The sequence below is a fragment of the Cataglyphis hispanica genome, chromosome 8 (genome assembly GCF_021464435.1).
Source record: "Cataglyphis hispanica isolate Lineage 1 chromosome 8, ULB_Chis1_1.0, whole genome shotgun sequence".
Classification (NCBI taxonomy): Eukaryota; Metazoa; Arthropoda; class Insecta; order Hymenoptera; family Formicidae; genus Cataglyphis; species Cataglyphis hispanica.
Genome location: NC_065961.1, coordinates 494817 through 521269, shown reverse-complemented (window position 1 = coordinate 521269; position 26453 = coordinate 494817). Strand labels below are relative to the sequence as shown.

At 28.1% G+C, this 26453-nt stretch overlaps 3 protein-coding genes, 1 non-coding gene and 1 pseudogene across 10 annotated transcripts in view; 2 read left to right on the top strand and 3 right to left on the bottom strand.

Moving 5' to 3' along the window:
* Positions 1-26453, bottom strand: part of LOC126851779 (cytochrome P450 4C1-like) — a 421874-nt gene that overhangs the window by 130136 nt on the left and 265285 nt on the right. The window lies entirely within an intron of this gene.
* LOC126851778 (cytochrome P450 4C1-like) lies at positions 1284-8696 on the top strand. The gene is made up of 12 exons (XM_050596096.1): positions 1284-1832; positions 2964-3073; positions 3315-3405; positions 3959-4144; positions 4382-4475; positions 5481-5583; positions 5783-5888; positions 6145-6251; positions 6331-6399; positions 7336-7504; positions 7668-7847; positions 7913-8696. Exons 1-12 carry the CDS (start codon positions 1682-1684, stop codon positions 8077-8079), a joined length of 1533 nt encoding a protein of 510 aa, XP_050452053.1. The 5' UTR covers positions 1284-1681; the 3' UTR covers positions 8080-8696.
* LOC126851824 (5S ribosomal RNA) lies at positions 15438-15557 on the bottom strand. Its single transcript, XR_007687739.1, has one exon. It is a non-coding gene; the product is annotated as a 5S ribosomal RNA (ribosomal RNA).
* LOC126851825 (5S ribosomal RNA) lies at positions 17378-17500 on the bottom strand (annotated as a pseudogene).
* Positions 22029-26453, top strand: part of LOC126851766 (F-actin-monooxygenase Mical) — a 42268-nt gene continuing 37843 nt past the window's right edge. For 6 of the 7 annotated variants that reach the window (XR_007687730.1, XM_050596067.1, XM_050596066.1 and 3 more), the window contains exon 1: positions 22045-22411. The gene's annotated coding sequence lies outside the window, so the exon portion shown is untranslated. Of the gene's footprint in view, positions 22412-26453 lie in introns of all 7 variants that reach the window. The other variant, XM_050596063.1, reaches the window with a different exon arrangement.

Below are 26453 nucleotides of genomic sequence, written 5' to 3'. Positions count from 1 at the left end.
TCAATATTTTTATGTAAACAGATAAGTATAAAATTTAATTAAAATCAAAAGATATCAGTCTCAAGCAACCAATAACGAAGTAGAATAAATATATAGGATCTATACATACGCAGCCCATCAAGTCCAACATATTCTAAATTATCGAATTTTAATAACACCAGAACTGATCAGGTTTGTAATAAATTTAATCAATAATTTAAAATATCAAAAAATTTTGTCGACTAAAAATAAAAAATTATACATATTATACAAATTTATCCTTTTATTAGCATATTTCAATATATTCAAAATGTTTTAGACGATAAAATGATCCGATATGTCATTGTGTATATTTCATATTAAATATATTTTATATACTTAATTTTAATTCTTTTATTACTTTTATATGTAATATTTTCTTCTATCATATTTTATTAGTTATGGATTTTTTAAATCTTTATAACATTAAATTTTTAATATTTTAAAAACATGTTAAATAAAATGTTAAATAAAAAAAATATTTTATGGTGCTCAAATCTTTTTTTTATTTCTAATAAACTAACTAAATAAATAATAATTTTTAAAAATGATAACATTATTTTTGCAAAAAATACAGATATTTAAACAATAAAATATACACTTTAGCTTATTTATTGATACAATAATTTTTTGACGTGGACTTTACACTTCGTTTTATTATCTGATCGCTTTTAATATCAATTTTTTTTAACGACACAAACTCATTAAATTAAGAATATATAAATGCAAATGCAAGAGATTTATATTTAGCAAAATAAGATTCTTATACACTTTTTTCTAATATTCTGTTATCTTTTTGTTTTTGAAAGACGATGATTAATTATGGATTATGGAAACTAATCTTTAAACTTTATTCTAGCTGAAAGAAATGGCAATAAATGAAGCCTATTGATTAGATAAAAGCTATACAAATAAAAAAGTGATAAGTAAAGTAATCTGATTTTGGCCATGGTGGAACTTTTCTGTGTTCTTTATTGTTCTCGTTTTTTCGTGTTGAATTCTCATGTGTTTTACGGGATAATCAACTATCCGTCTTCCAAGATATGACACTCTCATTATCAATACGCTTTTAGCTAGGAAACGGCTATAAATATAGGTGGCAGATTTTTATTCAGTTCACAAAGATTTATTTTACTGGCATATATATCTGCTTGAAGATACTTGCAATTCCATTTCAAACATTTAATAACATTTTAATAGTGTTTTAATTCAGTGCTCGGAAATAGTTACCCTTTTTAGGCCGATATCTAAAGTGACGTCTACGATCTCCCTATTACCGTTCTAGACTCGATGGCTGAGCCTCTGATCGCGCGTGTAAAGGCCATTGCACGTTAAAAAATTTTAGTCGTAATCATAAGGCCGTAAGAAAATTGATCAAATATTAATATATTATATACATTATAATAATAAACAAATTATGTGGCAAAGCAAATTTTAACGTCGATTTGACGAAAAATATGATCCCAGCATATTATTTAGATCGGGACGGTTCTGAGGCATAGCGTTACACGCGTTATCGACGGCTGACTGTCGAACTTAGAACGGTAGTGGGGATCATAGGCGTCGCTTTAAATATTGGCCTGAAAAGAGCAACTATCTCCGAGCATTGCAGTAAGCTACAGAAAGTCAAACTTAATTGAATGGTTAAAAACATCAAAAAACAATGTTTATCAATATATTGTTATTATCCATGTTTATTTTATTGATATATTATTATTACGTACATTATGGAAGAAACGGGCGACTCCTTAATCTTTTACCAGGACCACTAGCTTATCCAATTATTGGCAATGCATTTCTAATTGTTTCAACAGGCAAGTATAAAAATTTTAATTTATTTATATTAATTGACAGATAATTTATCATTCATGCATGCACACATACATGCAAAAGTTAAATTCATAAAACCTTGTGCTCTGGAACGTATATCTATCAAAAGTATTAGCATATAGATTATACAAGGTATCTCTAAAGTCTGACCCCATCCCTGGATCTCGGAAATGACTTTAAACATAGAAAAATGTTTCAGACAAAAGTTGTAGGATATTGAGGGAAACATAAGATGGTGTTATTAATTTGATCTTAAATAGTTGCTTGAAGATCACGAAGGTTATCTTTAATTTTTTAAATGGAACCTACAATTTTTAATTGCATATTCTTGTAGCCTATTTCGGAAGCTTTTTGAAACACTACAATAAAGTATTTTTTTATTAAGTATTTTTTGAGTTATTTTATATCTTAACCTGACATATTTTAGTATAAAATATAAAATATCTCGTAGATTATTTAGTTTTCGATAATTGTACCGTAATACTTTTATGTACACAATAATGAGATGAATCAAATAGTGTACAGAAAATAATTGTTTTTAAAAAAAATGTGCAATTATTTGCAATGTATTTTTTATAACAATTATTTATTTTTTTTTACACTACTTGATTCATCTCATTATTCTGTTATAAAAGTAGTACAATTGTCAAAAACTAAATAACTTACAAGATATTGTAAATTTTATAAAATATATCAAATTAAGATATAAAATAACTCAAAAAATACTTAATAAAAAAATACTTTATTGTAGTGTTTTGAAAAGCTTCCGAAATAGACTACAAGAATATGCAATAAAAAATAATATATTCCATTTAAAAATTTAAAAATTGAAGGTGACCTTCACGTGACCTTCAATCAACTATTCAAAGTCAAATTAATGACACCATCTTATGTCCCTCTCAATATCCTACAACTTTTGTCTGCAATATTTTTCCATATTTAAAGCTGTTTCCGAGATCCAGGGGTGTATATCTGTATATCTTTAGTTCTTCTCTCGCAATATCTATTTGCATCATTATCATAATTATTAATTGTCTATTTTCAATGTATAATAATAAGAATGCAAATAATAATAAAATTAATTTATAAATCAATATTTATAATATATTTTTCAGAGAAACTATGGAAATTGATACGTAGTTTATCTGAAAACTTTTATCCCATTTTGAAAGTCTGGACTTTCTTTACGTATGCTGTGTCTATTCGTCATCCAGATGATCTGGAGGTAATAAAAAAAATTCAATTTTCTGTAGACATTGTAATTTAATTAAATTTATAAATTTTGCATATCACAAAAAAGATTTTTGTTTGTAAAAAAAGGGTTCTTAAAAAGATGAATAAAGAAAATATTGATATTTGATTGAAATTAAATATTTCAGACACAATTAATAAATTATTTATGTATATAAGATTGAGTGATTTAATAAACTGATGTTTCTTTCTTATTATGTTTTTGATGATTTCAGACGATATTAAGCAGCATCAAACATATTGAGAAAGGTCATCAATATAATCTGTTACATCCTTGGCTTGGCACAGGTCTTCTCACGAGTACAGGTAACATAATGATATTAACATGTATAAACATACATACTATATTATTATAGTTTGCTTTCGATTTGTCTCCATTATAAAATTAAATAAAATATTAGGATCAGATTTGAATATTATTTTTAACAATGAACTCTTATATAACTTTGTTGTAAAAGGTAAAAAATTTGAAACAAATTTGCAAGTAAGATATTGAGAAATAATTTTCCTGTAATCTCATATAAGTAGAAGTAATAGATTAAAGATTCAATTAAAGCATATTTTCAATTAAACGATTATTATGCAACAGATGTGTTAATAAATTATAGTTTATTTTTATCTGCCAATCCATAAAGTTTTAATTATAAAATAATAATTAATTTGATGTAGGTACTTGCAACTCCGTTTATTGCAAAAATTTTTTGAAAAAAAGTTTCAAAAATTATAAAAAAATTAATTAAAAATAAAAATATTATTTGACGATTGCTCAATAAACATTAAATTAAAATAGAGGATAATCTTATATAATATTATATAATATTATTCGTATTTTAGCACATAATTTGCGTTTTTGTTTTAGGTGCTAAATGGCATGCACGACGAAAGATATTAACATCTGCATTCCATTTCAATGTATTGAATCAGTTTGTTCATATCTTGATCAAAGAGGGCGATTGTATGACAAAATCATTGAAAGATATCGGAGGAACAGTTGTAAAAGATTTAGTACCATTTATTAGTGAACATACGCTAAACGCCATATGCGGTAAAATTTCTGTTTAAAGTTTATGTAAAGTTCTTATTGTTCTGAGTTATGTACGGAGTTTTCATTCTAAATGATCATCATAGGTTAAAATAAAAAGATAATATGTCCTTACACAAAATATCGATACAAGAAAGATAGATAATATACGTTTTTTTATATTTAAAGCTACTTAATAAATATTTAGCTGTATTAATTTTCGACTATATATTCGGTTTTATATAATAAATGCATTTGTAGAAACTGCCATGGGCATCTCTCTGAAAAAATTCGGCAAGTTCCAGCAACAGTATCGAAATGCAATTCACGACATAACCGAACTAATAAGTTATAGGTAATTTATTACATAGTAAATAATTATTACTATAATCCTTTAAGTTATGATTATGATATTACATTTTAAAAAAATATAATAATTATTACATAGAGTGTTCAGTAAAGATTGTGCCAACACTCGTGAGCGAGTAGAGTACAGTAAATTGAATAGAAATGTTCTTTATTATTTTTTTTCTACAACAAAGGAGTTATTATTCAGTAAAATCTGGGTAATTAGCACCGACTTTTAGCGAACGCACGTAAGTCAGTAGAGTCAATTTCGCCAAGTCCGGTTAGATTAACCGATGGTTAAAATTAGTAGAGTGGCAAATAGAAAATAGAAGTGAAGGAAAACCAAGCATTCATGTCATTTACTACCCTAATTTTGATCGTTGATAATCTAACCGTACTTGATGAAATTGGCCCTAAGCCGCGCTGGTAGTAGTGCGCCATAAGAACGCTCTCGCACCAAACGCGTGATTCACGTGCGCGCGGCTAAAGATCGGCGATGATTGGACAGACTTTACTCAATAATAATTTTTTATTAATTTTTTATTAATTTTTTATAAAAAAAATGATAAAGGACTTTTCTGTTTACTGTATTCTATCCGTTCATGAGCGTTAGTTATAATTTTTATTAGACATCCTATGTAATATTATTTGAAGATAAACAATTAATGTAAGATGTTGATTCGTTTAAATTAGAATTCAATTTTTAAAATAAAATTGAAAATATTAAAAATGTTAGAATATTAAAGTATTAAGTAAAAGAAATTTGAAGAGGAATTATCTTTGTCTATATCAAAGTGTCTATATATTTAAAACAAATGTATAATGCATTATTATAATAGTCTAAATATTATTTCATAATGTAAATGATTAAAATTTTTTTTAATATATATTCTCTGCAATTTATGAGATTACTTAAAAATTATTCTAATATTTTATGGCAGCTTTAAATAAGGCTTTTACATCATTATTGAAATTACATATTAAAATTGAATTTTATTGAATTATGGTTTAGAGGAATCAGGCCTTGGCTCTATAACGATTTGTTATTTTCATTATTGCCACAAGGAAGAAAGCAAAAAAAGATTTTAAAAATATTGCATGGATTTACAGAGAAAGTACGTAATAAATTATAATATTTTAAATCCTTCCCAAACTCTCTCTTTTATATAAAATTATAATAAATCTTCATCGCAAAATTATGTGATTAAATATTAATATACATTATGCTATTAATATTTATAATATAGTATAAAGTGCTATTGTTATTTAATACAAAAAATAATTGTAAAAATTTAATATCGTATTCACGTGTAGATCATCGCGGAAAGAAAACTTTATCACGAATGCACCGATTATCGATATTTAGAAAACTTTGAAAATGACACAGAGATGGAAATACATGATGTCGAAGTATTTGGAGGTACGTAAGAGACAGTTTCTATTTTAATTTGTTTACGCAATCTAAAATATTTTAAATTATGGTTGGAATATTTATTCTAAATAATTAATATCATATATACATAATAATACATATGTCTACCATAAAATTAAATTATTATTATTTCATAGAAAATCTTAATAGAAAATCTAAATTTTCTAGACAAGAAGAGTATTACATAATTAAAATATAACATGCAAAAATGAGATTGACGCTAATGTATTTTTTTTATTTCTAGTTAAGAAAAAACGACTAGCCATGTTGGATCTCTTAATAAAAGCATCTCGAGACAATTTTTTGATTGATTTGGATATCAGAGAAGAAGTCGATACCTTTATGTTTGAGGTATCTGTCATCTTTTTTTATTTATACACACTATTTAAGCACGTTTAATGATCTGATATGTATGTAATAATGATTGCAGGGTCACGATACTACAGCGATGGGTATGACTTTTGCTTTATTACTATTAGCGGAACACAAAGATGTCCAGGTATCTTTTTCTCAATATATTGCAATATATTATTTAAATTACGATTTTTATTCAAACTATGTATAGTACAGATATCAAACATTTGTTGCAATGTATTGTTTTATTTATTAAAAATTTTTTTGTATGTATACATGGTGTCCGGAGTCGATCACACCATCCGTCGTATGCAAGTAGAGCAGATAAAACTGAGAAGAAAAGTCCTAAATCATTTTTTTGTATAACGCTTAATAAAGAAGTTATTATTAAGTAAAGTCTGGCCAATCATCGCCGATCTTTAGCTGGATGTAGTGAGCCATGTTGTAGTGGTGCGCTGCTGTCAACCCATAAACGGAATGGTATAACGCGGAACGAGAGTGCAACCAATCGCGAGCCTAATGAAAACTACAGAATGCTTGTGATTGGTTCTGCTTTCGTTACACTATTCTGCTGCATGGGTTCGCACCCTACAGCTGAGCGCTCACGTACACTACCAAGCGCGCAGCTCACCGACGTACACTTGGCTAAAGATCGGCAATGATTGACTATTTTTTTATTAAGCATTTTACAAAAAAATGGTTCAGGACTTTTCTTCTTCAATTTTACCTGCTCTATCTGCACACGACGAGTGATGCAATCGACTCCGGACACCCTGTATATAAGTAAAAATACATTTATTTAAAAAGAAAAAATATATATATATATATATATATATGTATATGTATGTAGATTTCAGGAGCCATATTGGAGCCGTCATATTGAATTTTTCACAAGCTCATGTTTCATTCAAAACTATTTTTTTCTTATTGCTATATTATTTAAATTGCAATTTTTATTCAAAATACTATTAAGCTTTTGTAGCAATGTATTTTTTTATTTATTAAAATTTTTTTTGTATTTATGTATATAAAAAACAAAATTATATTAAGTAATATATTTTAATTATTATCGTTGACACAGGAACGTGTGAGGGTTGAAGTCGATAACGCAATGCAAGAGAACGGAGGAAAACTTACCATGAAATCGTTGCAAAATTTATCATATCTAGAAAGATGTTTAAAGGAAGCACTACGTTTATATCCCAGCGCGTTTTTCATATTACGAAATATAAAGGAGGATGTAAAATTAAGTAATTAATCACTTTTTCGTTACATACCACATTTTACGGAATCTCAAATGTAAAATAACTTTAATTGCTCTAACATTTAAAGAAGATGATACATTTTATTTCATCAAAAAACTCTTATCTTTGTAAATTTTAATATTTTGTAATTTTATAAAACACTTTTCAGACTCATATGTTATACCTGCTGGAACGATCTTATTTCTTGATATCTATGGAGTTCACAGAGATCCCAATTTTTGGTCAAATCCAGAAGTATTTGATCCAGATAGATTTTTGCCCGAGAGGATAAAGAATCGTCATCCTTATTCTTATTTACCGTTCAGCGCAGGACCAAGAAATTGCATAGGTAAATTGCTCACGATTTTCATTTCTTCTTGTATCGATAATCTTTAATAAGAATTCAAATTATAGGTCAACGATTCGGTCTGTTGGAGTTGAAAGCTATGATAGCTCCTTTGGTACACAATTTTTACTTAGAATCTGTAGATTATTTAAAGGATATTCAGTTGAAGTTTGATGCTATAATTCGTCTTTCTCATTCGGTTCACATAAAATTTATCCCAATCAGCCGCAATTAAACAATCGTTTAGAACTAACACAGATACTACATGAATGTAAAAAATTGATGAAAATGTTTTATAGAAAAAATGATCCAATATACAGGGTGTCCTGCAAAGATTGTGTCAACGCTTGTGGGCGGGTATCTTTTTTATAATTATAAGGCAAATTTATTAGCGACGTAATTATAGATTATGTTTGTCCGTTTCAATTATTTTTAATAAACATGCTTGCGATATGTTAATGACGTGTGCAAGATGTCTTGGAATAATTAATCGCTCATACTGTTGCAATCACCAAGAAGAAAATCACTTAAAAAAACAGCAAAATAAGAAACGCGTCTTAACAAAGAAAGAATCCGACCGTTATTGCTTTCACCTTCCATGTATTTTATAAAATAATTTTTATGATGAATCGCCTCCTCTTTTGAAGCTCTAAATATTACATGATTTTTTGTATCGGGATAAACAAATAAGTGTATTTCTCGCGTCTCCTCGCCGTTATTCCTCGATTAATCGCGAATAATTATTTCGAAGATAGAAAACCAAGATTATAAAAAAAGCGATACATTAAATTTTTAATATTTCAGAAACATGTTAAATAAAAAAATAAAAGTTTATGTTTATATTAGTGTTTATATTAGTGGTTGTATTTTATATATTTTTCTTTTTCTCTTTATTTTTAATAAACTAGTTAAATAAATAATATTTTTTAAAAGTTATAACATTATTTTTGTAAAAAAGCAGTATTTAAACAATAAAATACACTTTAACAATATTCATTAACACAACAATTTTTTGGAATAAACTTGATACTTTGTTTTATTATCTTATTATTTTTAATGTCAATCTTTTTTAACAACACAAACTCATTAAATTAATAAAACTATATAAATGCAAATGCAATAAATTTATATTCAACGAAATAACATTTTGATACGTTTTTCTTTGATATTCTGTTATCTTTTTGTTATAATTGGAAAATGATAATTAATTATGGATTATGAAGTCTTTAAACTTTATTCTGGCTGAAATGAGTATAATACGATGGCGATAGACAAAGTCTATTGACAAAAAGCTATACAAATTGAGATTATTGTTTCCGTTTTTTATATTATATCAAACTTTCATGTCTTAATCAATCGTCTGCCTTTCAAGCTATGACATTCTTATTATTAATATCTCATTATTAAATTAATATGCTGGAAAACGGCTATAAATATAGACACTTCAGATTTTGATTATCAGCCAGGAAAAAAAGCCCATACATATGCATATATAAATATATATAATTATATATAAATTAGATAATTCATGTATTAAGCGACGCAGTAGCGACGAGTACATAAGAAAAATACTTTTTAGCTTATGAAACAGTTTATTGGCGACGTAATTATAGATTATGTTTGTACGTTTCAATTATTTTTAATAAACATGTCTTGCGATATGTTAATGACGTGTGTGCAAGATATCTCGGTATAATTAATCGTTCATACTGTTGCAATCACCGAGAAGAAAATCACTTCTACAGGGGTGCGACACTACCAAGTAGCTTATCCAGAATTTTAGGTCTTGTAAACTTTCAATTAAAATATTTAATAACTAAAGCTGTTAATCAAAAATCTCACTTTTATTATAGAATGTGGATATAAGCTTTCGATTGCAATCAGTTCGAATAAGATTGGTGCAGTCAATCTTGAGAAATGATAATCGTATATGAGAATTGTCACATTTTTCATTTTCCATCAGTTTCAGATCTCACGTACGTACGCTCGTACGCACATATGCAAAACGATATTGTTCCTCAAGGCGCGTTTGCAACGCTCATGATTATTGGCTTGATGTGCAAATACGCTTTGAGAGATAATATGTATCTGCGTGCATATGTATATGACATGTATCAAGCGACGCGGTTGGCAGTAGTACCGTGACCAAAATAAAGAGCGAGAGGGGAGACAGAGAGAGAGAGATCATGATGATAGATCGATCGAGGTGGAACGGGGAGGGCGGGCGGAGGAGGAGAGCGGAGGGAGAGGTATAGGAGTGGAAAAGTAGAGAGGCGGGAGGGGAGGGTGAGGGGGAGGGAGGTGAGGAGAGGAGAGGAGGAGAAAGCGATAGTAAGTCGTGAAGATAATATAGTACCATATACAGCCGGTCGCACATACATACGCAAATGATATCAGGAATGTCGATTATAGCGTGAATATATGGCAGATGGCCGTCGAATGTAAATCTTCCAGACTACTCGTACTCCCCCACATAGAAAAAGTAGATCCAAGGTATGTCCATCGGATATATGTGGAGGGATTTTCAGATATTCAAGATTTATCCGTGTAAAACCTAAGGATTTACTTAGGATATACTGAGGATGCCTATGTGTCTGCTTATAAGATATCTATGCGACATTTTAAAATGGATATTCTTAGGATGTCCAATTACATAACGAAATTCTATCACAATAATATCCATTGGATGTTTGTAAATGTCTTTTGTGCTATCCTAAGTTGATCAATATGAAATAATTAAATACAGGATAACTCACTTTAAATGCGGAAATTTAAAATATTTTGAAAAAATGCATAATATTGAAGAATAATATTTTGGACAAATTTTATTTTAAGAGAATAATAAACCAGTTTGCATCATCAAGATCAATGTTATGTAAAGATTTTTTAAAATAAATGCCCCTATTTTTTACTGAATATTTTATTCTAGCTGATATCGAGACGTCAAAACATTAGATACATGTCTCTCGAGTGATATACATAAGACGATCCGTGCACGCCGGAACACTATACCCATATAGCACAAAAAGGTTGCAGACATATTGCAGAATAATTTTATTGAAACATATAATATTGCAAATTGATTGCAAAACGTTGCTACACCATGCTGTACTATTGCGGCAACATTAAGATATCCGCTTTTTGTAATATTGCAATGTAACATTGCAGTAATCTTACAATGTAACAATATATTACTGTGCAATTATATTTATAATAATATAGTATATATATAGCTGTTTTTCATCTTTACATTTATATACGTTTTCTAAATTACCTTACATTTTTACTGTATACATATACATATATGACAAAAAGAGTTTGAGATTTAAACATAATTTTGATATTTAAACATAATAACATAATAAAATAATTAATTCTAAATAATTTAATTTGAGAAACTTAAAATCTTATTTATATAAATATTAGACTTTATTTTACATTTTAAGTAGATAATGAACAAACAATTTTAATTTTTTCAGACATTTATCTGCCTGATTTCTGAACAATCAATCAAATATCTGAAATCCTTTGTTAGGGTCGTCAGACAAATTATACTGTCAAAATTAGTTATTATACTTTAATCTTAGCCGCTCTTTGCAACCTTTATATAATCATCGTGACTAAAAATTAAATGCGAGATAGATAATGCAACGCACGGCGCATAGTGATAAACTAATGATTACCAAATATTGGTTTTTGTAACGTGTTTGGAAAGTTGCTGTAACATTATCATTCAATATTACAATTACACGTTTCAGTAATGTTTAAAAAATATTACATTGCAACTTGCAAGATTGTAACATTACGGCAATGTAACTGCAATGTTCTATGCTGTATGGGTAGTTTTAAATATTAATATATTTTTATAATGTTAATTTATTTAACTTACAATTTGAGATAATTGATAGTGTACCTAATTTTCGTCTTATCCTGTTATCTTATCCTGTCACGTCCGTTCACACACTTTTTTCTTTTTTTAATCGGCCGCAGCACCAAAATGATGTCGGATTATTCGACTACTATTCCGATTTCCGATTATAAGGATCGGCGAACCGACAACTATTCATGCATACGCAAAAGCATGCATGAGCAAAAGCACGCATGCGCATACGAGCGTATGCGCAATTAATATATAGATTCAATAAAAAACAAAAAAACTTTTTTACTTTTTAATGTAGATAAAATAAAATTGACAAATACTTTAACAAAAAAAAAAGTGAAAGAAGTATATATGTAATAATTAAAAATATCTTCAGGTAATTTTATGGATGACTCATTTAGTCTGAGTTTGGGATAATATCGATCAAATTAGGATATTCTATGGATATTTTATGCTATAATGGATTAGATGTCCAAGACCGAACATCCTGTGGACGTCCTAATATTGGCTATTGACGGATGTCTCAAATTGGATATACGATGGACGTTCAGTTTATATCCATGGATATACGAACATAAAATGGACATAAAATGAATGTCCATACTGTGCAATGTGTAATACGAGTAACGGATTACTCGTATACATACTACATATACAATTTTCCTTTGATTCTTTTGATCCGCGACAGTTTACGACAGTCCCGAACCAGCGACAAAAGAGCAAGTACGAGCACGAGGAACAAAGTAGTCCGAACGCTCATTACTCGCCTTCCCTCGCGAATATTTGCGACGTGGAACTGGTTTATTACACGCGATCACAAAAGTTCTATAAAGATGTCTACAATTTAATCTCTACAATTAATACTTAACGATTCATAAGTGAAATTTTGCTATTTATCCAAGCAGATATTAATTTGTATGATTTATTAATATACTATTATACCAACTAAAAGAAAATCTTACAAAAGTAAAAAAGTACGCCAAAAATATAAACACAATCCTAACTTGTATGCAAAAAATTAATAACAAAAATTTTAATATTTATCTCTAAAAAATAATTTTTAAATTATGCAGAAAAAATATAAATTTTATAAAAAACAGTTATTTGCAGAAAAAATATTAATCTTTATAAAAAGCAATTATAACAAAAAGCAGTGAAATCCCGCTAAAAAACTTTACAAAAAATACGCCAAGTATATAAAAAAAATCCTAACTACTACGTAAAAAATAACAAAATTTTTAATTTTTTTCTAAAAAATAACTTTTAAAAGAATTTTTTCTTAGAAAATAATTTCTACTTAAAAATAAAATCAAAACTAAATATGAAATCAATAGTTCATCAACTAGCCAAGTATATAGAAACTTATTCAGTAGAAAGTTTAGTTTGTAAGGAGTTGTAATTTGGAATAATATTTGTTATAAAATTAATCTTGCAATTATACAAAATAAATATTTTGTATAATATATTAAATAGAAACAAAAAAGATGAAGATTAAAGCGATTATAGAAATACTTGGCGTGCCCGATGTGAAATAAGAATTTGCAAGATTATTATTATCAATATATTAATATAATATGTATTATTATAACATTATCAATATATTAATATAACATATAATCCTGTTTAATTTCAAAAATATATAATGACTGTAACGCATCTTAAAATAATAAATGGTTAATTAATTTAAATATTATTATATTAATAATTACAACTGCATAAATGTAGGGAGTACGTAATATTATTAGCATATTGTTTAGTTTAGTAGCGCCAAGATTTTGAGCAAAAATTTTTTAATTAAAATTTTTATTTAAATAATAATAAAAAATTAATTTTATAACATAAATTTTTATTTGGCGCAATTTTTTGATATCATTATTTTTGTAGAAAATTTAAACTATTTTGTACAGTATTTTTGATTTATAAAACAGTTTTTTAAATGTTTTATTTAAATAATAATAAAGAAATTAATTTTATGGTATAAATTTTTATAATAACATTATTTTGTATAGAGTTAAAATGATATTATTTTCTACAATTTTTTATAGTAATTTGAAAGTAAAATAGTTTTTTGTGTAACACTTTTCCACATGGCATCTATATTTGGCGCCTTTTTTTATCTTTTTTTAAAAAAGTAAGTTTTTTAGGGATCATTCTAGTGCCTGAGCTGGCAAGCACGTGTTGATACTGATATAAATAAAATGAAAAATGCAGCAGAGTGTTGATAAATAAAATGCAATAACTTACATTCATTACTTTTTTGAAATAGAGAGTAATCAATAGGATTGCGTCTAAATGGTTAATTATTACTGCGCAGCGAGTAGTCTGAGCAAAATGAACGAAATGTTATCTTATAGAAGAGACTTGTAAAATTTTATTAGAGTCTATGGTAATAGGTATAAAATAAATAAATATATATATATATATTTGTTATGTATATATATATATATATATATATATATATATATATATATGTGTATGTATACATAGGTATAAAACAAATATATTTTAATAATTTAAAAACACATTATTAAAATAGTGACAAAAACTAATAGCTTGCGCGCATGAGTTAATGATATATATATATTATCAAACTGTTCTATATACCAGTTGACACTGCATGCAATAAGAATATCTATTTTAAGAATAATAAATACTACGTATATGTATACTTTGGCTTTCTTTGCATATAACTAATATTATGTTGTGCATTGCGAGATATAGCTCCACCACTTTTTTTGTCTATAATATCATTTTTTTATAGTTATATACATGCTAAGAAAGTTAAAGTATAATGTATAATATAAATATGTAGTATCTATTTTTCTCAGAGTAAATCTAATTGCAACAAAATTTTAATTTTTTAATATTATGGTAACATGTTATTATTAAATAAAAATTTGTTATATGTATAATATAATTGTCCTTTATTTTAATACAATAATAAATACAAATTACACTTATAATCTTTTTTTTATTTTTTAAATATATAGCATTTTGAAAATTGCAGTCTTTATAAATGAATATAGGCAACGGATAACATTTTTAAAGCCGTTATTTGAATGTGAATGCCACTCTTTTATAAAAGATTGTGTCCTTTCTTTATCCTGCAAATAAACATTACATATATAAAACAATAACACTATATAGGATGTCCTCCAAAGATTGTGCCAATGCTCGTGAGCGGATAGAGCATAGTAAACTGAATAGAAAAGTCCTTTACTATTTTGTTCTGTGCCACTTAATAAAAGAGTTATTATTGAGTAAAGTCTGACCAATCAGCGCCGACCTTTAGCCGCACACATGTCAGTGGCCGCGCGCCTAGCAATGGTGAGCTGCCGTAGTAGTGGTGAAGCGTTCACGCAGTCAATTTCTCTCTCTCTCTCTCTCTCTCTCTCTCTCGCTCTTTCTTTTTCCTTCTTTCTCAATTATTATAAATTATAAAAGAGTGTACACATAGACATAAAGCTCCAAATAAGCTACTTGGTAGCTCGTGGCTCTGTACATAGGCAAACTCTTCACATGCCAGAAAATTTTTGTCATGTACTTGGCATTTTTTTTTATGAACTTGGCATCACGACGCTACTGCGTCGCTTGATTCAAAAATTTTACGACAATTATAAATGAAGTAGATTTTATTATCACAATGATTTTTAAGTATGTATTTAGAAAAAAATATCAACAATAATAAAATTTTTAAATTAGCAAAAAAAGAGTGCCAACGGTACATGGTGTTCCCAAGCGGTCACCCATCTAAGTACTGACCATGCCCAACGTTGTTTAACTTCAGTGATCGGACGAGAACTGGTGCTTTACAACGTGGTATGACTGTTGGCGATAGTAAAGCTTTCCATTACTGTAGATATAATTAACTCAAAAATTTTGCGATAATCATAAATAGAGTAAATTTTATTATTACAATAATTTAAGTATTTAATTTAAAAAAATTAACATTAATAAGATTTATATTAGCGATAAAAAAGATAGTATTAATGGCAATATGTTTCCTCAAGCACCCATCTAACAATAAATATGCTCAATATGGAGCAGGTTCATTTGGACATAATGCAATTGCAAACAATATTTTATTTTGCATTGTTTTTTTTATTATTTTTCTTTATGTGTTGCATACCGTAGAAAAAAATATAAATTCTATACATATATCAAATAAAGGAAGAAGATAAATAAATTAAAAGTAATAATAAGATAGAAATATAAAATAAAAATAAAAACGCCTTAATGCATAGGAGTTATGTTGTACTTTTGTTTAACTTAAAAGTTAAAATGCCTTAAAATAAAGGCTATCCTAATATTTCGATCACAGTCGTATAAATTTCAGGGAGGCAATCCGTATCTGTTTGCAAGTTAAGACTGTTTTTTTGTCTTTTTATGTACATCATTTCAGAAATTAGACGTTTATTGAGAGATAATTCTCTATTTAAAATCTCTATTTCGTTCCATTTAAATTCATGGCCGAAATCTAATCTGTGGTCAGTATTACAGATTGGTTCGTTAAATTTCTTTTTATGTGATTTCGATGTTCTGAAATCCTTGTAGATACATGCTTGCAAATCTGTTCCAGAGATGAAGCATCGCAACTGTTACATTTGATTTTATATACCACGTTTTTTACATGAGATTTTGTGGGATTCTTATGTGTTTTAATGTGTTTATGTAATTTGTTCAGACTGCTGTAGAATAATTTGACATTGACGTCTTTGGTGATGTTAATAAAGTTTTCAGAGACTGAAGGAATGTATGGCAATGTAAAATACGTCGTCTTTGTTGCATTGTTTCACAAATTTTCATCATTTAAATTGTCGGTTTTAAATCTGTTAAATAATTTGTTAAATAAAACTTTTAATCGTTGATGAAAAGTTTGAAATATATAATTTAATGAATATGAATTGTCAAGTAAAATTTTTATAACAGTCAATATTTTTGAAATGATAAAGCGGATATGATATAATAAAAATACTCTGTCTATAAGACCGATGACCGCGCCTTTTTTTTGACAAAATGGATGCTCTGAAAAGAAGTTAAGGTATCTTCCAGAAAATGTGCCCTTATGAAACCAATCACATATAATGCGGTTATTTTTTATATGCATAGTGATGTCTAAAAAATTGAGACTGTTGTTTTCTCCGAGTGAATCTCTGAGCGTGAATTGTAGTTTGGAGTGAAAATGAATTAAATGTTTTTAGTGTATGTTCTATCTTGTTAGGTGGGATTGCTACGTCATCTACGTATCTGAAATAAAAGGCCGGAGTAAAGGACATTGCTGCAAGGGTTTTTATTCTCCAGATTTTGCAAAACGATATTGGCTATAATAGGTGACACGGAAGAGCCCATAAGAATTCTATAAGTTTGTTGGTATATATTTACATCGAATGTAAAATAAGTTGAGTTCTACACGCTAATCTAATAGCTAGGAGGAATTCCGCTTTGGAAATATCACAGTTTTTTGAGATATAATCTCATCTGTCTGATAGGCTGTCAATGACCATTTCTATGGGTATGTTTGTGAAGAGTGAAATGACATCTAATGAAATTAATTTAACTGAACTCGTTATGTGTAACCAGCGCTGGCTCAAAATAGCTATTTTTCATGTTAATTCGTAACAATAATAAAATTTTTAAATTAGCAAAAAAAGAGTGCCAACGGTACATCATGGTGTTCCCAAGCGGTCACCCATCTAAGTACTGACCATGCCCAACGTTGCTTAACTTCAGTGATCGGACGAGAACTGGTGCTTTGCAACGTGGTATGACTGTTGGCGATAGTAAACTTTACCATAACTGCAGATATACATAATTCGATAATTTTGCGACAACTATAAATAAAATAAATTTTATTATCACAATGATTCATGTATTTAGAAAAAATTATCAACAATAAAAATTTTTAAATTTTTAAACAACAAAAAAAGAGATAATGGTAATGGTACATACATGCTTAGATGTGTGACCGCTTAGTCACACATCTAAGCATGTATATATCATTAGCATTATCTCTTTTTTTGGTCACGCCGTACAGTAGCGTCGCGTACATCCATTTTACGCCGCCTAGAACTACATGGCCACATCCACTTTCCTGAGCCACGATAAAACAGTCGATTGGTTCATGTCCGTGTTACATCCACTTTCAATATGGTTCATGTCTGTGCTACATCCACTTTTCGATATTGTCGATAGTGGTAGTACACCGATTGCTAGACAAAGAGAGATAATTGCGCAGTCTTCGTTTCTCTTTCATCGCATATATGTAGCGTCCATGAAGGCACACACCGATGTGTTGAGTACACGGATGCGACTGGGAAGATGTCAGACAAGAAACGACAATCGCCCTTGTTCTTCTAATGTATCGCTTTACGGCCGAAATACGGCCTGAAAAGCTTTCTGACCTCTCATAGCATAAAGCAGTAATGCAACAAGATTAACGGGCGCCCATTTTTTGAGATTTTATATTTGCATATATACATATGTGCATATATATGTTTAAATGATAGTTAAAATTATACATGCAATTAAATATTGTGATGATAATTGATAATAATAGTAGAATATAATAGAGGTAACAGAGTGAGCAAATAAATGATATGTAAGACGGGTGCCTGTTAGACTTGATGATTTGTTGCTTTATTACTATCAATACTTCGTGTATCATATCAACGGGACAGAGAAATAAGACGATTGTCAATCCTTATTTGATATTATCTTTTAATAGTCGTAATCGCAATTTTATAGATTAACAATTATGTTATCTTTTTTTAATTGTACCAATTTCTTTTTATCAAATAGTACAATTTTTATATTTTATAATCTGCAAATCTGTCATTTTATATATAAAAAGTGATCAAAAGATTTGTTTACTACCGAAAGAAAAAGAAATTTGTTTTAAGACACATTTTTATACAGGGTGTTTGATAATAATCGCCCTACCCGTAATGAGCAGATAGAGCGGATTAAACCAAGCAGGAAAATCCTTTACTATTTTTTTTGTATAACGCTTAATAAAAGAATTATTATTGAGTAAAGTCTGGTCAATCATCGCCGAACTTCATCCGGGCGCACGTCGGTGAGCTCTGTGCCTGATAATAAGCGCTCTGCCGTTACGGCGGCACATACTACAAAGCGCGCGGCTCACTGACGTGCGTCCAGCTAAAGGTCGGCGCTGATTAGTCAGATTTTATTCAATTAATAACTCTTATATTAAGTTAAAAAAAAAGTGGTAAAGAACTTTTCTTTTCAGTTTGACCCAATCTACTTCCTTATTTCGTTTGGTATATGGTAATATATCGTAAAATATAATAATGGAAAAAAATTAATTTTTTTATTTTATGTTAAAAATCCGGATTTAAATTTAATCTTTTGAGATATTGATGAGATATTTTGTAATTAAATATTTTATAATACAATTAATTTATTATTTTTCTTCTTTTATTTTTTTATTCATAATCTTGATTTTTATATTTGTTACTCGTCTATAAAAAATTATATAAAATATATATTTTATAGATTATATATATATATATATATATATATATATATATATATAACAAAAACAACTTTTATTTATAATAAAATTTTTTACATATATGAAATTTGTGTGTAATATGTAATTACAATTTGAAAAAACAAATATTTTAAAGAAATTTTTTTAAATATATTCACATTTAATAAATAAATGTATGTAATGATGCATATGTAATGATGCATTATAAATTTTATAAAAAATAGTAAAAAAAATAAAAACAAGATTTGAACTCAAATATGCGTCGTGAAAGACTGACAATGAGTGTTTTCCAATGCTCCACCGCGTACCATTAAAAAAATATCAATGCTATCGGTATTATATTTACATAAGATTATGTGAATTCCTTTTTAAACTAAAAATATCATTTAACATTGCTCTTTATGATTTATATTCTTTGATTTAAGAATAGGAACGGAAAAAATAATTTTTAATGCGGATGTCTTGTATGATGTACGATACATAAAAAATGTATATTGTACGTCACGTTTAATAATAAAGATTATACAAACATACACAAAAAGTAATTAAATTTGAAAACTTGTCTTTTTTCTAGAATTGTTTTATAACAAACAGAATTCAGTTTATTTAAGTATTGATCTTTTTTTTTCTACTCTACCGCGAGGATAACATTCTAGGCATGCATATTACGTAAAATTATTTCATTAAAACAAACAGTATTATTTCTCTATTCCGCTGATATAATACATTCCTATCAAAGTATCAATAGTAATAAAGCAACAAATCACCAAGTCTAACAGGCACTCGTGTCTTACATATCATTTATTTGTTCACTCTATTACCTCTATTATATTTTACTATTATTATCGATTATCATCACAATATTTAATTGCATGTATAATTTTAACTATAATTTAAACATATATATGCACATATGTATATATGCAAATATAAAATCTCAAAAAATGGGCGCCCGTTAGTCTTGTTGCATTACTGCTTTGTGCTACGGAGATCAGAAAGCTTTTCAGGCCGTATTTCGGCCGTAAAGTAATACATTAGAAGAACAAAGATAGCGCGCAATTGTCGTTCCTTGTCTGACATTATCTTCCCAGTCGCATCTCGCATCCGTGTACTCAACACATCGGTGTGTGCCTTCATGGACGCTACATAACGCGATGAAAGAGAAACGAAGACGGCGCAATTATCTCTCTTTGTCTAGCGATCGGTGTACTACCACTATCGACAATATCGAAAAGTGGATGTAGCACAGACATGAACCATATTGAAAGTGGATGTAGCACGGACATGAACCAATCGACTGTTTTATCGTGGCTCAAGAAAGTGGATATGGCCATGTAGTTCTAGGCAGCGTAAAATGGATGTACGCGACGCTAGTGTACGGCCTAGAAAAAGCGTCTTATGAAAAATCGCAGCGTGGCGACTCTCAAGGTGCCTTTAAATGGCAGCATCGAGCATCGAGCGTCTGCGCTGCGCAGAAGATCATTGCGCAGGATTTCAAAAAGATAGATTTCAGCTTCTTGTTGCTTTTTGCGACTAATAACATGGTGAGTCGCACGAGTACGGTCGAGATTAAAAAGATTATATTCTAATATACATTATTATACAATATTGAAAATTAATATTTATTAACATTATACATAAATAGATATTGTTATTATTAAACGAATATATTGCAGAACATCACTACCGATAGTGCATATTAGAATCTAACCAAACATTAAGGGATTAATTTTCATAAATTTTTTTACATGTCTTTTTGTAATACACACAAGCTTACTTTATATATCTTTTCTCTATATTAAAATTACTTTGCAACATTGTTTATTATAGGCATCAAGCTTAGAATTTTAGTGTGGGATCTGCATATCAAGTGTAGATGGAAAAGAAATTTTAATCTCGACCGTACTCGTGCGACTCACCATGTTATTAGTCGCAAAAAGCAGCAAGAAGCTGGAATCTATCTTTTTGAAATTCTGTACAATGATCTTCTGCGCAGCGCAGACGCTCGATGCTGCCATTTAAAAGCACCTTTACATCACGTGAGCGTTAAAACGGAACGCATTGAACGCATGTAAATGAAAAATGAACATACCAAAAATCTCAATTGATATTCAAGACGCTGCAATAAAACACTAATAAAACATATAGTATTTTAGTAACGGCATAATATTGATTAAGAAATATAATATTTTCTAATTCTAATATTATATGGAATGTTTATCATCAAAAAATATTTTAAATAACATTGAAATTAGAAAACATAAAATAATAATTTCTTTCTCTACCATCTTGGCACGCTCGCACTGCTTATTTTATTTATTTATTACACTCACGCACCCAAAAGGAACGACTTTTGTTTGCAATTCTAAGCACTTAAGCAGCGAATAGAACGGTTGAAAATAGCGCTTATAAAGGCCATTGCACGTTAAAAAATTTTAGTCGTAATCGTAAAGCCGTAAGTAAATCAACCAATCACAGTTCAAACATTCTTATTATGTTTTAGAATGTTTGATTGTGATTGGTCAATTTTCTTACGGCCTTATGATTATGACTAAAATTTTTTAACGTGCAATGACCTTAAGCGTGAGCGTCCAAACGAACGCACCCAATGATATCTCGGTATGATTGTAATGATAGTAGCACAGGTAATGATAGTCGGTGATATGGCTTAACACCAAATGCTCTCTCCTGTTCTTCTTTACTCATTGAGAAAAAGTATGTTGTAGAGCTTTGCATAGTCACCGCACGAGGTCTCCAAGATCAATTCGGAGTTTGCCCGTCATTGCCTGTCAATGGAATTTCTTCGGAGTGGCCCTCTTACAGTCTCAGCAGCATTCAGTATGTGTCAGTCGAACTGATATTATAAAAGGAAATGGACGATGATAGTGGGTGTGTAGTGCTCATTTATGCGGTGAGTTGCATGCAATCATCAATCGAAATAGAACGATCAGCATCATGTGAATGATAATATTCCATCGGTATTCCCATGGTGCGTGAATGTTACACTCGTCCACCCTGCTCTACGACCCCGTTCTTCAATCCCCCTTGTCATGTGTGTCTTGTGCGAGCCATAAAAAGGAAGAGATCCCGCTCTGCAAAATCGCTGCGAGAGAGCACAGTCTTAATACCATCAGTCATACAATTATACGCAGCGTGACGCAGCCTTTCATATACGTACGTATGCATAACACACATGCGCACACGCACACGCTACTGTCACACGCACCACGCTTGCACCTATGTATACATATACACATATTTTGTAAAGTACGTTCATAGATGCATATAAATACGCAGATTCGATTACATATATTCATGTGTATTAAATGTTATATGACATTAATTACATCAATTTATGTGCATTAAAGGAGCTTATGCATGTGTGTGTGCGTTTATATAAATACATTCGAATATAACATATATATATAATTATATAAGATATCTTTAACAAACGAATGTACGTATGGATATCTTTTTAATAATAGGATTTTTGGATGTTGATTTTTCGCGAAAATATCAAGGTATAAATTATTTCTGAGATATAAACGAATAGAAGAAAAAAGTTTTTCACGAATCAAATTTTATGATGTGTGTCAAATGGATACCAAAATTAGGTTATTCAACTAATATTAGATAAATGTAATCGAATATCACAATTAGTACCAAATAGAAATATATAAGTACATTAGCTAAATATTACAAATATCTAACATTAATGTCGAATAAAATTTTAATTCAGGATTTAATTACAAACATAAAAATTGGATTGTTGCGATAAATGATCTCCATAGTTTTTATTACAGAAAAACTAATTCCAAATTAGACATAGAAATTATTAAAAAGGTATCCAAACTTTTCTAAACATGTATATAAAAAGTAATATGTGTCCTATTCTAATATTTCTTGTGATTTTCATATTAAAGTGATTATTATCGAAAAATCATGATGGTTATTCAAAATAATGTATTAAAATTATTTTGTTGCAAGAGAGACATCTTATTATGATTAACATTATTTTGATAGTAGTTGAAATTATTTGCGAGATATGAATCATTCCTATTTTTTTAACATAGGATTGTTTTACATCTCTAATTAAAAAATTATGAAAAATTATAGATCATTTTATATTGCATTTAAAAGTGACACAAAAATTTGACAGCAATTTACAACATGAACTAAAAGTTTTTTCAGTAAAAAAATGGAAGTTTTTATATGCTCTTATAGGAATATAACATTGCTACTGCAATGCAATAAAAAAACAATGATAAAAATTCCCTTTTTTTTTTGTAAAAATATTGTAAATGATCAAGATGATTTATGCAAAGAATTTTCTTACAATTTGATTATTTTTTTTGTAAATTAAAGAATATTTTTCAAAGACATATTATGTCCAAAATCTTTAAAATTTTTTTTTGCTGAGGGTATTATAAATATCGGAAAGCATATAATATAAATCAGATAGCATATAATATAAACTGTTTAAAGTAAAAATATTTTATTAAGTCAAAAATATATTGTTTTTATGTATTTCTTCCAGAAATAAATAATGTATGTATTTATTATCTGGAAGATATAAATATTAATTTTTTCAATTTGATCATTTGTTGCAAGGATTGTACAATTTATTTTTATATTTATTTAATATGAAATTTTTTTTTTATGTATTTTATGCGCGTGTTTCAACATATATTCTGAAAAATTATAGAATTATATTTAACATAAAATATCTTTTAATTAAAGAATTCTCTTCTCCTAATAGCTTTATTTACTAATATGCATTATTGCTTTCTTGATGCTTTTGTTCTTATATTTATATGCATAGTATAATGAGATAAAACGATTAATTTAAAAAATACATATATGTAATAAAATATATATATATATATATATATATATATATATATATATATATATCGCAAATGCATTGAGGAATCTATGAAAAAAATGGGTTATTAATTGGTGGATCTTTTTATTGTATTAAAATATTAAAATAAAATTCTTGAAAAAAAGTAAAATTATTTCAGGGAGGGGACATCATATTTTATACTGTTATAAATTATAGAGCCTCAACATTTCATTTGGCAATCGCAATTACGCATTCGTGCGTATTATCGATATTTTGAATTTTCGAATGATCCTAAGAGCGTTTGCGATTGCCAAGTGAACATAGCCTTATAAGAGTCTCGACATAAGATAGCCACTTTTGATTGGTCCGCCATTTTTCGTCAACTCCCACTTATATTTGGATTCTGATAAATTTGCGTCATCTTTAAATTTGGATACATAGTCGAAAAAGAAATATTTTAAAAATATTTAAAAAAATAGCTTTTTTGTATTAGATGTTTAAATATTAATATTAACAGAATTCTTTGTTATTTAATATTTTTCTTGATTTAATTGATGCAAATAAATTGGACAAAATTCAAGTGAGGAAAAATAAATAAGCAAAAATGTTGTAAGAATATTATTTATATTTCCAAAATTTAAACTAACTATTGATTTATTATCATGTTTTTTTAATAATTTTTACATAATTAATGACAATTTAAAATATGATTTGCAAAATGGAGCTGTTCATTCAACCATTTTTACAATGTCTTTTATTAGAGAGCGCATCATGGTGCATTAAATTAGAGAGTAAGACAAATGTATATTCTTGTCTTTCTCTCTCTCTCTCTCTCTCTCTCTCTCTCTGTCGGATTTTGAAACCATTGTTATATCATGATTCTAGTGTAAGCTATTTAGATTTTCCTAATTTTTTCAGTTTTTTACTATCGATAGCACTGATGATTGAATGAATACTATTTTATTGAATGGGATTGCACATTTCAATTTTTTTCAATTTTTTTTTCTTTTTTATTTTCTTTTCTATTTTATTCTCTTTTTATTTTTTTTTTAACAACTTTTAAAATAAAGTCTGGGATCATGATATTTAAATTTTTGATATTATTTATTGATTTTATTATTCTATGACAGTTTTTCTCTTAGTAGTTTTGGAATTATAGGAGAAATGAGATAATAAATTAATAAAGCACTGAAAATTTCGAATATCTGAGATAGCAGGTTTTGATCTCTAATAGTGATATATTGGGCGATGATACAGTAGAGTAGATATATTTGATGTCATAGTCACAAATTAGTTGATTCACTCTCAAACTACGTATTGACAACAAGGATATATTTTATCACATGCTATTTTCTCATGACACATGATACAAAGTATTTTTATTGTCAACAGTTAATTATTTGCCTTTGTCTTACATCGCTCTTTTTTCTAAATGCATCGTCAAGAAGTTCTCATTTCATTACGCATTATATCTTCAAAAAGAAAATTGATAAAAATAATCAAATCCTTTGATATAATAAAATATCTATATACGTATTTTTTCAATTTTATTCAACCTCCCATCACTATCGAACATATCAATGATCTAAATTAAATTTTAAAATGTCATAATTTTTTAAAATGTTTTCTTGTTTTAACTCTATATTAATTTAGTTGGTATATTTGCGAAATTAAATTATTATGAACACTAATTATTATAATAATTTATAATAATAAAACTAAATATTAAATTTATATATATACTAAATTTTTATAATAATTTACTTTTGTTATAAATTATAAATGTAATTTATACAATATTTATATAACATTATTTATACAACATTATATATAGAGTGTTTCAAATATGCTTTTATAGATCTTAGCAGAAGGAAATAAATTCCACAAAATCTAGTTTTCCGGATATATCCTTGTTTCTTTATTTTTTCTTTCTCGTCCTTTTTTTTCTTTCACATTCCATCTCACCACGCGAATATAAAAAAAAATCGAGTTCAGAATTTAAGCAGGTATTGATGAGCTTATTTCTAGAACTGATAATTTTTTTTTTTTTTTGAAGACTTCGACATTCGAAGCTTCAAAGATTCGAAGCTTTGGCATTAAAATTTTCGAATTTTTGAAGCTTCAAACAATCAAATTTTTTTTTTTTTTTTAAAGACAGACATTCGAAGCTTCAAAGATTCGAAGCTTTGGCATTAAAATTTTTGAATTTTTGAAGCTTCAAACAATCAAAACTTTGATACTTCAATCTCCGAAGCTTTGAATTTTTGAAAGTTCGATACTTCAATCTTTGAAGCTTTGAACTTTTGAAACTTCAATTTTCGAAGTTTTGAAGAAACAAAATTATACATTTTTTATTTGATATAATAATAA

Excerpts from the sequence above, each read along its gene's own strand:
- LOC126851778 (XM_050596096.1), top strand. The coding sequence starts at position 1,682 with ATGTTTATCAATATATTGTTATTATCCATGTTTATTTTATTGATATAT. Across the intron at positions 5,889-6,144 it reads TGATGTCGAAGTATTTGGAG|TTAAGAAAAAACGACTAGCC; the intron begins GTACGTAAGAGA and ends TTTTATTTCTAG. Across the intron at positions 6,400-7,335 it reads CGGAACACAAAGATGTCCAG|GAACGTGTGAGGGTTGAAGT; the intron begins GTATCTTTTTCT and ends TCGTTGACACAG.